At 41.6% G+C, this 14,300-nt stretch overlaps 1 protein-coding gene across 3 annotated transcripts in view; it reads right to left on the bottom strand.

The window, feature by feature from the left end:
* Positions 1-14,300, bottom strand: part of arhgef40 (Rho guanine nucleotide exchange factor (GEF) 40) — a 47,008-nt gene that overhangs the window by 25,025 nt on the left and 7,683 nt on the right. Inside the window, exons 1-8 of one of the 3 annotated variants that reach the window (XM_026162681.2) lie at positions 9,903-10,120; positions 9,689-9,778; positions 7,327-7,434; positions 4,186-4,471; positions 2,750-3,890; positions 2,303-2,541; positions 2,037-2,210; positions 579-693 (exon numbers count right to left, since the gene is read on the bottom strand). In XM_026162681.2, coding sequence (XP_026018466.2) covers positions 579-693; positions 2,037-2,210; positions 2,303-2,541; positions 2,750-3,890; positions 4,186-4,471; positions 7,327-7,434; positions 9,689-9,778; positions 9,903-9,920 — 2,171 coding nt within the window. In that variant the 5' untranslated portion in view covers positions 9,921-10,120. Of the gene's footprint in view, positions 1-578; positions 694-2,036; positions 2,211-2,302; positions 2,542-2,749; positions 3,891-4,185; positions 4,472-4,599; positions 4,679-7,326; positions 7,435-9,688; positions 9,779-9,902; positions 10,121-14,300 lie in introns of those variants that run through there. The other 2 variants (XM_026162682.2, XM_080291483.1) reach the window with 2 other exon arrangements.

Genomic DNA, 14,300 nt, shown 5'->3' with positions numbered 1-14,300 from the left:
AACCAGTGTAATAGCCATTTTTATTTAGGTATTTTCACCAAACGATGAAGTTGAAACAAACATTTGTTCTTAAACAAGAGTTTTTTGGTCATTTGCATAGAATCACATCATTTCTACCCAAAGCCGTTGAGAAGCTTTGGTTCTGACTTGCCACAAGTAGTAGCAGTTATTGTGCCAGGTAAACTGGCAAGCTCAGATGTGTTTGTGAAGCTGACATTGAGTCAGTTTGTTATGTTTGTCCTCCGTTTTCTGGCACACTCTGTGTTTCCCTCACACCACCTTATGTTGTATTTGGAAAAGTCAAGAAGCGAGTCGAGTCGAACATAATTATGAGGCGCTTTTCGTTAAACAGGCTCGGTCTCGGTGGTATAACAGGAAACAAACCACACAAGCCTAAATATAAAAATGTGAACAAAAAAAGCCAGTTAAAGATTTTTAAACATACATTCAGAGAATCGGGGGAATCAGAGAGCCGAAGGCTACATTTATTGGCAATATCCCCCTGTATTTAAAAGCCATAAATCTCTGGTGACAACGGACGACTAAAATAAACAATCAAAGGAGGAACACGCACTTACCGCGTGATTGTGTGGTAACAGGCCAAGACGCGGGCCATCTCCTCCCCAGAGAAACCCACTTCTGATGCGTCGGCCTCTGTGAAAACCAGAACACGCCCCAGCCTGTCCACTGTACCTGTGGTCAATATGCATCAGGTTAAGCATCGAGTGGGGAAGCCAAGAGGACAAACTAATTCACCGAGGCTACAAGCATACAAATCCATTTGGTTTTTCTCTGTGCTGTAAGCTTGTTGGTGTTATTGATATCTACTAAAGACACTATCTCTACTTTTAAGATTAGACCTCAAACTTTCCTTTTTGCTAAAGCATATAGTTAGGGCTGGATCAGGTGACCCTGAATCCTCTCTTAGTTATGCTGCAATAGGTATAGTAGGTATATGTTGGGGGATTCCCATGATCCATTGAGTATTTCTTTTTCACCTTTCTCACTCACTATGTGTTAAAAGACCTCTCTGCACTGAATCATACTTGTTATTAATCTCTGTCTCTCTTCCACAGCATGTCTTTTATCCTGTCTTCCTTCTCTCACCCCAACCGGTCGCAGCAGATGGCCGCCCCTCCCTGAGCCTGGTTCTGCCGGAGGTTTCTTCCTGTTAAAAGGGAGTTTTTACCTCCCACTGTCACCAAAGTGCTTGCTCAATCGCATGATTGTTGGCTTTTTCTCTGTATCTATTATTGTACGATCTACTGTACAATATAAAGCGCCTTGATGCAACTGTTGTTGTGATTTGGCGCTGTATAAATAAAACTGAATTGAATTGAATTACTTAGGATCACCATGATGTGAACTTTGGAAATAAAGCAGGTTTTGTTTCAGTACCATAAAAAAATAAAATATTTCTTTTGATACTTGGTAAAGATACAAGCCAGCTATGCAGACTAGAAAGGCAACAAAAAAGAAATACAGTTACTACTTTACAAAAGTAATTAGAAAGGCTTCACTGAAGCAATTTCACAAATAACACCCAGATAATGTGGGAAAACCCAGGAAGGACATGGTCCAAAGCTGACTTTTCTGATAAGTGTAAAAGTAGATTTTTAGCTCAGGAATCATCTGATTACTGGAAATACTTCTGGTTTTGGGGGCTGCCTGGGTGGAGTGTACAGACAGCTAACAGCAGACCATTTACTGGGAATACACCAGCCTGCAGTGTTCTCACATTGGCACTAATCAGTGCCATTGGACATAAATATTCTAACAGACATGCATCAAAACTGTCAAATAGTCCTTTTTGTTTTTCCCCAAAACTTAGAGTTGATGTTGTGGTAATCACCAATGATGACTTAGACATCTGTGTGTTAAAGGCTGTTGGTTATATGTTCTTGCTTAAATTGCCATTTGCATTTATATATGCAGCTCTGTCAAATAAGCCCTAGAAATGTCCAGTGCACATATCTAAACAGGCCCTTGTTAAAATGTTCTGAGCTGATTATGCAGAAGGCCCTAAAGAAGCTTGCCTGTCAACTTGAGCTTCCCTGACTGGAGAAGGTCTGCGTCCAGTTCCCTCAGCAGGGCGGGCTCTTTTGAAGCATCACCATTCTGTTTGTCAGGTGACGCAGCCTCCTCATTAGAGTGGTTAAAAAAAGATGTGCCCGACTGTCCGTTACACACAGGCAGAGATGATTCAGCTTCTGTGAAGAGACAGAAAAATATACAAAACAGTCTGAGGACAGTTAAGCACACATGACCAAATGTTTGTGCACAAACACGGTTTTCTTCAGACCTGCGCTGCTTTTCACTGTGTTGTCTGTCGCCTCGCTATCTGCAGCAGAAGCACCTTCAGTTTGGTCAGCCTGCTCTGCTTCCTCTGTTTGGCTCTCCTTGGCAGTCGGCAGTTTTGTTGAAGCAGTGCAGGTGGCTGGGCTTGGTTGAGGAGTTTTAACCTGCATTTTCAAGGCCTTCTCCTTTACACGACCCCCAGATTTAGCTTTCCCTTTGGCCCCCTTTCCCTTCCTTTTCCTCCTAAACACAAAGCAGAGGAAAATCTTAATGAGGCACACCATAAAATTAATAGCTGCACTTACAGGCATGTGTCACGGTCATGCCACATTGCGTTTTTGAGGCCTTTCTGTGTCCATAAGGTTGCAGCTAAGTGTTATCAAGTTGTGTTTTAATAAAGAAGTGTCAAAAAAGAACACAAATAAGATGAAAGAGTACGATATTTCAGTACCTTGGTGCTCTGAATCCTGCCGTTTTAACCTCTTTTCCTCTGGGGCATACTCTGTCCTCCACTTTTCCTTCATCCTTTTCATCCATGGATTTTTGGTTTGACAAACTCTTCTTTTTAGACCCAGTGTTTGTAATTTCACCACTTTTTGAAACAGCAGCGAATGGTCTCTGTGGTGCATCTGATGTTGGGGTATTAGCCTCAGTGTCTCCGCTCAGTGGTTTATCAGCATCCTCAAAAACAGAGTCCGAATGTGATCCGTGATCAGAGTGGCCCTCTACAACGTGTCCATCTTTGTGGTTTGTTGACTCATGGATTTCACCTGTGTCCAAGCTGTTGTTGCTCTTGGATTCTTTACTTTTGTGGTCATCTTTACATAGCTGTGTGTGACCATTGCTATCTCTCTCCTTGCCCACTCCAGGTCTCCTTTCCTTGAATGGGCCATCAAAACAAAGGCGGCGGCTTTCCAGGCCTTCAGAGTCTCTGTTTGTTTTATCTCCTTCATCAGAGTCATGGACTGAGGAGGAGTAAGACCGCCTCCCTCGGCCAGGCTCGGCAACTCCTGGCACAGGCAGTGGCGGTAATGCTTCACCCTTGGCAGCCACAGCGTCTCCTTTGATGCCAAGAATAGCCCGAAAGCTTCCTGACCTTTCCGTTCGCCCATATCCCCATGCTTTTCCTCTGCGAACCTTGATAGCCTTTCCTCTCCTGCAAAGAGGTAGAGTCTTGGTCTTACAGATTCCATGCATCTCTTGGTACCGCTGCCTTGGATCGACTCCTCCATCAGGACCCCCCCTGGGTTCCAAAAGCTCGACATAATCCCCATCGAGCTGAGGTTGTCTCGATGTCCGCCCAAGGCCGTCTTCACTGCGCCTTCGTCGAGGAAGCACACAGTCAGAGTCCAAGCCATCCGGTTGCAAATCCTCATCTTCTTCTTCATCCCAGGACCAGGAGTCTAATTCCCCAGAGGATGAGCCACCCCAGCCTCCGAGGCTGCTACCCCCCTCGCTAGGCAGACGGTTGGACATTAGGCCCAACTCTTCAGAGGGGTCGTGGATAAATTTTGGGTAGACTACCTCCTTCCATGGAAGTCTAACCACACCATCGCATGTACTGACCAGACAGGTGTCAAGTCCTCCTCCAACTTTGTAAAGAAGAGAAAGGAATGCATTTATGAAGAAAAAGTACAGGGTAATTTAAAAAATAAGAAAACACCAACATCAGCTTGACTTGACTAAAATGAGCTTTGTTACATTTCTTTAGCTCTGCTGTTACGTTCTCCCCATCTGCCATCATCACCCTTATATACATAGCCCCCGTCTTTCTGTCCTTCCACCTGGTAAAAAATATGATTCTTCAAGCAACCCACCTGTATTACCCAATCTTCAGTTCCCCAATGATCTTTTCTAACGGTCAGATAAGAGGAATCTGTTCCTTACCTTCTCTCTTGTGACCTCGCTCTTTGTTGATGATGTGAAGCCACTCAGTGGTGAACACAAGGGGATGCTGTGACTCGGGCACCAAGATTTCCTGAACAGTCCGTCCCCCAGGAGCCAGGCATTTTAGTGCCAGCCTTGGGCAACGTGTAGAGAAGGGAACCACCTGTAGGTAGAAGTCATTACTGCGCAGAAGCCTCCAGTCCAAAGTGGAAAGTTGGACAACCACTTTTTCGCCCAGGCAGAGAGGCCAGCCAGAGTGAAGGAACAAGCAACCCAGGTACTGAGACTGACACAAGAAAACAAAGAGAGAGTGTTAAATGTACGAACAGAAAATTAAACCTTCATTCAGATAATGTTCGATTTTGCTGAACAAGTCATCTTTCTGAACCCCTTCCGACTGTGTGATGCACTGACCTCCTTTTAGAACCATTAGAGTCCCCTCAGTGTGCACAATTGTGCTTTCCCATTCACCCACACCCACACTGGTGTCCGCCTGCATGGTTGTATCTGGCTTAGTTATTTAAATGAGCAGAAATTCTAGAACTGATACCACACGAGTCAACGGTTTTCACAAGCTGAACTGGCCAAAAGCCAGTGCCACATACAAATGTCAGACATGACGTGTGTCCTAAGTGTAAAACTGCTTAGTTAGCAGAGAGTCAATGAGTCAGACAGAAACTTGCAGATGACCAGCTCCTCGCAACAGGCAGCCACTACTAAAACAGTTGGAAAACACATCAGGTGGCTCTGTAAGAACGACAGAATCAATTTCAATCAGTCCTAAATACAGAAAACCCTCCAGTGAATAGTAAAAGAATTTAACTGCAAATTCTGTGATTTCGGGCACAGCAGTGTGGGCCTCTTGTGGGACCCTCTGCACGATTAATCAACTGATCTATTTAGGTAATACACCTTAATCCAAGCACTATTCCCACCTTAATCAGTGGTGTGTCCAATCTATATCCCCTTTCTTAAAGCCTTGAAGCCTAAAACTCATCCAGAGCCTCTCTCTGCTGTTCCCAGTCACGTCTAATCGACTGACACAGGGCTGCTCGCTCCTCTCTCTGTGCCCTCCAGACTCACGAGACGTGATCAAATTAAATTCCTTCCTCAGCCTCTCCTCCATCTCCCCTTATTCTACCTCTGTCCTTTATTCAATTTCTTCCTCTTAAGCCTCCCTTCTGTCTCATTTCGTGCCTGTTCTGTCACTGTGGCAAGCTTTGGGGAAGCAAGTATCTGATATCTGTCAGGGTGAATATTAGCATTAAAAAGCATGTGCAGCTTTTCCTCTCTTAAAAAGTTTGCCTATTTCGAGCCAGTCCACAATCTGTAACTCTCTGTGTCCTCTGGCCCACCCCCTCCTTCTCCCTCAATATGCCCCAGTGTTTGCTCCTTCTTCCCCACCTCCCATTACTCAAAAATTCCTCAATCAGTCTGCTATTGCCTGCTAAACTCCAGCATCGTCTCTGTTTTCGCACAGGCACAGTGAATGGGAGTCATGTTCATTCTCTCCTTCGACTCCCACCGCTTCTCTGTTACTCACTCTTTCTCTCGCAGCAAGTAACACACTCACATATGGAAGGCATTATTGTCATGACTCACAGTCTAACTCCCATCCCAGGCAGCTCCACTCAGCGACAATGAAAACATAGTTTGCTCACAAACGCTGTACGGGGGTGTGTATATGTGTGTGTATAAGTCTAGGAAAACTGTGGAGGGAAATATGAGAACGTTCTTAGCTACCAATCTTGCACTAAACACTGCGACTTGTTTACCTTTGCGTGTCTCAGAAAGTTCAATATAAAGAATGCTGTTCAATTAAACATCAGGGATTCGAGTTAAATAGACATCGCGCCTTATTTCTTTGTCTCGGTTTGGCTAAGTGTGGCAGAAACAGCAAGAGAGTGACACAAAGTGGAAGTTGCATGTTTGCACAAGGTTTGGACAGTGTATCCTGTATCATATTATTTATATGCGTTTGTGTTTATGTATGTGGGATCCTAAAGACATCACAACATAAACTATTTATTTACACAAGACTGCACTGCATGTCATTCACTCCTGGAGCTTCCGAGGCAGGAAAACCACCTCATTTGTTTGCGAATCTCAAATGTCACCAGAGACTTTCACAAATTTTACCGAGCAGCTAAAGTTTAGGGGCAGACTCGAGCCTCCATAACGTAGTGAACAACTGGTATTGGGTTACGTGTATCAAACTCTACATGTTTTAAGTTCTGGAGTCTTCCTGTCACCAGCTACAGAGACACTACAGGACCCCCGGCATAAAACTTGGACTTGACTGTTGAGAATACAACCCCAGTTTATATTGGAAACCACAGACTTTTAAGCCAGAATCTGTAGAAACCCCAAATAATAAAAAACAATCAGACAGGTTTTCCACTGTTCTGAAATGATTTAGTGAGAAATGTTAAAGACTAGACTGAGGCTTAATTTGTTCTGCATTCTGCCAACAAGATCAATACCAGCAGTTCTTTGTCTCCATCAAACTGCAAATAAATTTAGTCTTATTGGTTCCTTTAGTCGTTTGCTGTCTTTTAAAGTACTTTTAAATAACTTGTCTGTCAATTTTAAATGAATGTTAAAATTGACTTAGCTTAATTTGACCTTTATAACTTGGACTTTACAAAACTTCATGTTGAAATGAAATCAAGACAGTAAGCATCTCCTCATGCATCTGTGGCTAAAACTTCCACGGATGCCACACAGTTACAGTGCTGATAACAGAAGAGATCAAATAATTTGGTTTCTTATCATGGGTATGCTACATAATTGTAAATAGAAGTTATTGACTTACATTTATTTATCTGCACTTTAGAACTTCTGTTTAAGAGATTTGGCGATGTCGCATCTTTTACTCACCTAACAGGTTTGGGTTTATTCTGCATAGCTGAATTTGACAAGGCATTGCTCAGATTATGAACTACGGCTTGACTGCCTTAAATTGTCAGTTCCAATAAGTAAGTTACCTGAGAAATGACCCAAGGACCATTTTAAAGGAATCAAGAAGCTAGCTGGTAAATTTCTCAGACTATACTTCTTGTGTGTGATGGCTGATTCTGTTTCTAAGTATTCAGCTTTGTGTGTGTTCCATTCAAACAGTGTTTGCAGTTTAGAACTCACACAGGCATGCTGCTGGAGTTTGTGCAGGAGGTGCTTTGCAGGTACGAAGTAGTCCAGGAGATAGCGAAGACTGTCGTGTTGATAGGTCGACTCCAGGACTGAGAAGACCTGGACAATGGATGCAAGACTCGGTAAAAACACTTTGGAGTGAATAGAAAATTAAGCTATTCTCTGAATATCAGATTCTTAGGCACTAAACAGCATTTACTTTAGCAACATTTTTTTTGTGTGCGTGTGTGTATTTTTTGTCTATCAGTGGATTTGTAGAGGGTTTAATTTCCCCTTGAGTGGAAGAATTTGCTCAACCCAGACAGCATATGATCAGTAGTTAGAGCAAGCAAATCACCAAGGCTGTTTAATTTGATCCCTCTTGTTGTATCAAACAGCTTTTTCCATGGCAAGAAAGAAAACTGATTGGAAGCTATGTGACAACTTGGAAAAAAAAAACAATTACAAAGTAAGTAGAGTAACTCTCAATGGTTCAAGCCGTTGCTAAAAAATCTGTTTGTATCCAGAATTTTAAGGAAACAAAGCACCGAAAGCTAAATTAATGCTAGATATAGTTAGGGGTGCTATAATCTAAGAATATTTGGTTATAACTGACTAGATTTGCTTGTGTTATCGAAAAGTCAAGGTGTTCTTGTTGTAGGGTTTCAAATAGGGTTTCTGGTAGAGCAAAGATATGGATAACATGTGCTTAATGGCAATACTGGAGTAGCAGCATTGAATAAATCACAAGCTTGTGTTTTCAGTTAAACTCAGGTTTAAGGTTTAACTTCGCACTTGGTTAGGTTTGGAAACTGCAAACCTCGTTGGATAGTTAGTTAAGATTTTTTTGTTAGATTTAGGCATCAAAGTCTCTTCTGTAAGACTTGAACACCAAAGACTATTTGGTTAGGTTTAGGTACTAAATACTTCTTGGTTAGACTTCTTGGATAGATTTAGGAACTAAAACCTTCTCTGTGAAGTTTAGGTAACAAAGACTACTTGGTCCAATTTGAAAAAAGAAAAAAAGAAATATCTAAGCTGGTTACTAAAAATACTAAAAACTAAAAATTTGAAAACTAGATGGAAAGTCTGTGCTATCCATACAAACCCAACTGCAAAAACAACTCAAAATTTGGCAAATTTCATTTTATTCCTAGAATATATAAAAACATTTTAAATGTTTAAAATGAGCAAAACATATTAGCTCATTTTGAATTCGATTACAGCAACACGTCTCAAAAAAGCTGGGACACCGCCATGTGTACCACAATGTAAACCGAGCTGCTGGAATCGTGGGAGAGGAACATTGTCCTATACTTGTCTACTGGAGGATTCTAGCTGCTCAACAATCCTCAGGTTTCTTTGTTGTGTTTTTCATTTCATGATGCTCCAAATGTTTTCAGTTGGTGAAACGTCTGGACTGCAGGCAAGGCTCTTCAGTACCCTTGTACTACAATGGCACACTATCTTTATAGATGCAGTTTGCTGCGCTATGCAAGGCCATCCCTGAAAAAGAAGTAGTCCGGATAGGAGCATGTGTTGTTCTGAAACCTGTACACAAAGGCTTTTTTCCCCGCTAATACTGACTATAGACATTTCTGTGCATTTACAGAAGCTGTCTGTTTTGTAATTACATGACAGTACAGGCAATGGCCTACACATTTTACACTGTTATTTCCTACAATTTAAGAAACAGATGTCTTTCATTTACTACAACAGCATGTGGACAGAGATAAACTGTTGAAACTGCACTTCTTTTACTTGTATTAAGAAGAAGAATATGTAGTTAAACCCGATTAAACTTCTTTTGCTGGCAAAAGGGAACGCGTTTGACATCCCTGCCATAGAAGACGGCAGCCTTTCTGGATCATGTTCACATATGGCTTCTTCTTTTGATAAAAGCGCTTTAACATACATTTGCAGACGGTGATTTCCATGACAGGCCAGAAGATGACAGCCATTCAATATGGATTTTTTATATTCTGACTCTCTAAAAGGCTCTTTTTATATCCAATCGTGTGACTGACCAGTAGGTAATCAACCTAATTAGTTGTAAATGTTCTGCCAGCTGTTTCTTTTCAGAACCAATTACTTTTACTTTTTGTTGACCCTGTCTCTGTGACCCTTTTTGAGGTGCTGCTGCAATCAAATTCAAAATGATGTCATATTTTCATGAAATAGTAAAATTTCTGTGTTCTACTGTGAATAAAATAAAGCTTTAGGAGGTCATAGCATTCTGTTTTTATTTACGTTTTACACAGCCAACATTTTCAGAATTGGGTTTGTACATCACACTGTCTTTGTCTACACAACCCTTGTATATTTCCCTGAAGACGTGCACTGGGATGAAGTTGTGCGCACTAGAGAAATCTACCTGGGAGAGGAGGGGTGGGGCTGTGCTCTCAAAAGGAGGATAAAGCGATGAGAGCGCCCCCTGCACGCAGTCCTCCATTGCCTCTGAACCCTGCGAGAGATAAAGAAAGGGTTAAAAAAGGGGTTTAATTCATCACCGGACACTGAATCAACTGTAATATCCGTTTGTGTTGAACAGCCGGCTCGTGTCTGTTTTTGCTGACGCCCACACGTACACATAAATATACACACATGGTCGGCTCTGAGCTTCCTGCTGTACGGCCTCCAGAGTGTCAAGCATTTCCTCCGAGGCCCAGTAAATGTAGAAACCCCCCAAAACAAAGGTGACTTCACTTCAGTGTGTTAACTCCCTAATACTTAGCTGCACACACACACACATCATAGCACCGGGCAGGTCAGTGAGTTGGAGCATGGAGCACATAACACACTTGGTGTTTATTTTTGTTGGCATGGTAACCTGTAAACCGCCCCCCTCTCCAACTTCTTTTTTTCGCTCTCTACTTTAACATTTCCTCACTGATCCTCCAGCAGCTTCTCTTTCTATTTTATTAAATTTTTTACATCATCTCTATTTTTTTAACCCAACTTTCTTTCTTTCACCTCCCGCCGATTCTCTGAATGTCATCTGACAACAATTACATTGAGATTCTCTGCAACAGCCTGCATAGCGTGTTGAATATCTGCAAAAACCAAAGCAATAGACAGAAAGCAATAAGTTAAAAAAAGGCTGAGGAGGGGAGAACAGAGTGTGTGGAAAAAAGTGGAGAACGAGAGAGAGAGCCAGGAATGAATGAGCTGGTGGTGTTGTGGGGGCTTTTATGGAAGAAGACCTAGGTTGAACTGTATTTCAGTATTATTTTTTGGGCTTGTTTTTGTGTGCAGAGGAGAGCTGAGGTTTAGCCACAAAGGAGGACAGAATGAGTCGTACAAGAAGGATACCATTTGAAATGTACCTCTTACACAACTTTTTGACTGAAATGCTCTCACAAAATGAAGCAATCAGTTTAAGAAAGATTAAAATATAAAGTCATATCTTATTTGCAACTGTTTTCGATCCAGATCTTGGGAAAAATAGTTGTGCTATTAACTAAAAGCAACAAGGAAAAGAAATGGTGTGGAAAGCGATTACTGTATCCTGCTTTTCAAATGCTGAAAATGAAAAACAAAGTGCATGTGAGATGGTCACAACAAGTCAACAGTATAACTGGGTGGAGTGCTGTTCTGCTGAGGTTATTCAGGGCTGCTCTGGACAGATGTTCGGTTCTGTTTCCTAACTAGTCTTTTGGCTAGAAAGATCATTTCAGTCTGTTTAGTTGAACCCCTGTACAGAGTGGGTGAAAAACTCGACTCTGAAAACCAGAGAGAAGTCAGACACAGACTGCATACGAACATGGCTGTAGTCACCGCGATGTCATGCATGTTGGTGTTTTGAAACTGGATATGACAATCGAGGGGTACACGTGACTGTTAAAATTAGGAATGCTGCAAGTTTATATAATAGCGTGTGGTACTTTGGGCTGCTCCTACTCCATTTCCCTGGGGGTCGCCACAGCGGATGGATAGCATGTTTGACTTGGCACAGATTTTGCACCAGATGCCCTTCCTGACACAATCTTCCCATTTATCTGGGCTTGGGACCAGCACTAGGAATACACCAACTCGTGACTCCCTCAGTTTGTGTCTCCTAATGGTCTCAAACCAAGGAACAAATGTTAACCACTACACCACGGAGCCCTGTCAGCTGGGAGGTACACCCATCCTCAATTGTACAATTGAACAATATAATGTTCACTTTATAAAATGAACATTTATTGCTGTAAAAAGACTTAGAATTGGCACAGAAGCCCCCCCACCGTAGGGTCTTCACCTATGGACCGGTCTTTAAGATGTCGCGGATAAATACAACAAAATAAAATGATACGACCAAGACAAAAACTGTGGCATTTGGTAAATATAATGATCAACGTGAATTCTCTGTGAAATTGTGTAACTTTATTAGCAGCGCCCTCCTGAAATGCGCCAACAACACTGAGAGTAACATCCTCCTCTCTGCCCCTTAATGCTCTCTGGTCGCTATAGTAATGCATAAATATTTCTTTTAAAATAACACACAACTACAACACGGGAAAAGACACAGGGAAACAGAGTTAACGATAAAAGAAAAAAGAAACCCTGAAAACCATAAATTTTACACCCGAGCCTCAACTCTCGTGGTCCGGTACCAAACGATGGATTGGTACCGGGCCGTTGCTTGGCGGTTGGGGGCCGCTGATATAAAGCACCTTGAGGTGACTGCAGTTGTGATTCTGCACAATTTAAGTAAAAAGGAGTTAAAAATGGGGGGGAAAAGTAAAAAGTGCTGTTTTGCTGTAGATGTATTTATAGTGAAACCTCTTTATGCAACCAGAGGCCAGTAGAAAAAAGAAAAGCAGGTTTAAGGCACAGCTGTGCTGGCTTTACTTTTTCAAAACACAGCTTAGATTTCCATGGGCAGAGCGCTCAGAGGACATGTTTGTTCACTGGTTTTCTTTGAATGAAGCCACTAAATCACCAACAGACTGTCATTTTATTATTTAGTTTCCAGAAAAGAAAATCTTAGTAGACTCAAGTGATATTTTCAGTCTTATTTGACTCAAAAAATGGAAAAGTGTCAGGTTATTAGAATTTCAAACTTTTTAGGCAAGTTAATGCAAGTCAAATAGTCTGTTTTATTACCTTAAACAACACTGAAGAATACACTGAATATTGGGTGTAATTAAATGCATTTAGACATGTAGACAAGGTTCGGGATGGCCTGCTTAAGCTCAAACCAAATGTAAGAATAGTGGCTTTAAATGTGGTCTGAGTATTTCAGAAACTGGACAATTTTCCCACACAACCATGTCTCTGGTTTACAGAGAATGATTTGAAAAAAGAGAAAATATCCAGTGTGCAGCAGTTCTCTGGTTGAAGAATACCTTATTAATGCCAGAGGTCAGAGGGGAATAGCCTGGCAGATAGGAATGCAACAGTAACTCAAATAACTATTTGTTTCAACAAAGTATGCGGAAGAGCATCTCTGAACACAGTAACAGAAGACCACGCCGGGTGCCATTTCTATCAGCAAAGAACAAGAAACTGAAGCTACAGATCACACAAGCTCACCAAAAATGGTCTGACGAGGCTACACATGCTACTTCAACATTCAGGTGGTAGGCACAGTGGTGTATAATAGTGTGTGGCACATTTTGGGCCACTTTGAAACAACATTTAAAAGTAGTGCTGTCATCGTTAAAATGATGTTAACGCCATAACCGTATTAACGTGGCAAATCTCCGAGTTACCGCAGATCACCACACTAACATGTTGACGCCGTGCAGCCGCACGCACGGGGTGATCTGCGGTAACTCGGAGATTTGCCACGTTAATACGGTTATGGCGTAAACATCCTTTTAACGGGATTAATGATGACAGCACTATTTAAAAGCCACATCGTGCATCGCCGTTCATGACCTCAGTGGACCCATCTTCTGACGGCTGCTTCCAGCAGAATTACACAGCGTGTCGCAAACCTCAAATCTTCTCGAACAGGTTTCTTGAGCTTGTTGATGTGACCACTTTACCTGCACTTTTTCAATGTTAAAATAAATAAATTATAAAAAAATAATTTATTAATTGCAAAAAACACGGTACGACCAATTGTGTGCAGGATTTGTGCTGCCAAAACTGTCTTTGTATAACACAGGGTGTGTATTCGTTTATTCACGATGGTCAACTGTGGACTGTACTATTTTACAGAGCATGCTATAGTAGGTGTAACAGTAGTAAAAAAAATAAAGGCTCAGACAGCCTTCTGGCTCACTGACAGAACATATTGAGTCTAGTAAAAGCACAGCAGGTGGTTCTGAGGATTGCAAGGCAACCCAGCAGTAACTTCCTCTTAACTGAAGCCCTTTTCAAACATCCCCACTAGACAATTCAACAAAACACTAAATTAAAGCAAAAACTAAAAGATGTCAGCTGAAAATCTTGAATGTTTTAATTCTTTTTTGTGTGCTTCCTGTAAGACACAAACATTTCAGTATCATTAGACTCACTGTAAATATTAGCCAGTAAGTGTGCTTAGTCTTTTCTTTGCAAAGCTTTTGTGCTTTGAAGACTCTAAAAGACGCAAATAGGAACAACTTAGCTATTTCAGTCCATCTGGTGCAATAGTGGCCTTTGGGGGACTTCTGCCAGATGAATCATTCACAGTGTGCATGCACCACTCATACTCTTTATTTAAAAAAAAAGACATATGAGCATCATATTACCTATTTGGGCATTAACTGATATTTAGTGGACAACGTGAATTCACTAGCTGACTTTGTGGCCGACTAGCTAGCCTACAATAATATTTAGTTTGAATGTGCCATGTGCAATTGTATACCACCAGCAACTTTTTTATTTATTTATTTATTTTTTTAAACAGGCTTGAATCTCTTTGTGTTCACAGGCCTGTGCAGACAGCCTTCAACAGGATATACCACTGTTAACATCCACAGAATGGAATTTCTGTCTGGAAGCACAATTATTAAAAATGCACAGTGGAAATGATGTCTAACAGAGGCAGGAAAAGAGCAGCGCTGCTTTTC

Source organism: Astatotilapia calliptera, chromosome 3 (genome assembly GCF_964374335.1).
Source record: "Astatotilapia calliptera chromosome 3, fAstCal68.1, whole genome shotgun sequence".
Lineage (NCBI taxonomy): Eukaryota > Metazoa > Chordata > Actinopteri > Cichliformes > Cichlidae > Astatotilapia > Astatotilapia calliptera.
The sequence above is the reverse complement of the archived record's forward strand: the minus strand, read 5'-3'. Positions and strand labels throughout refer to the sequence as shown.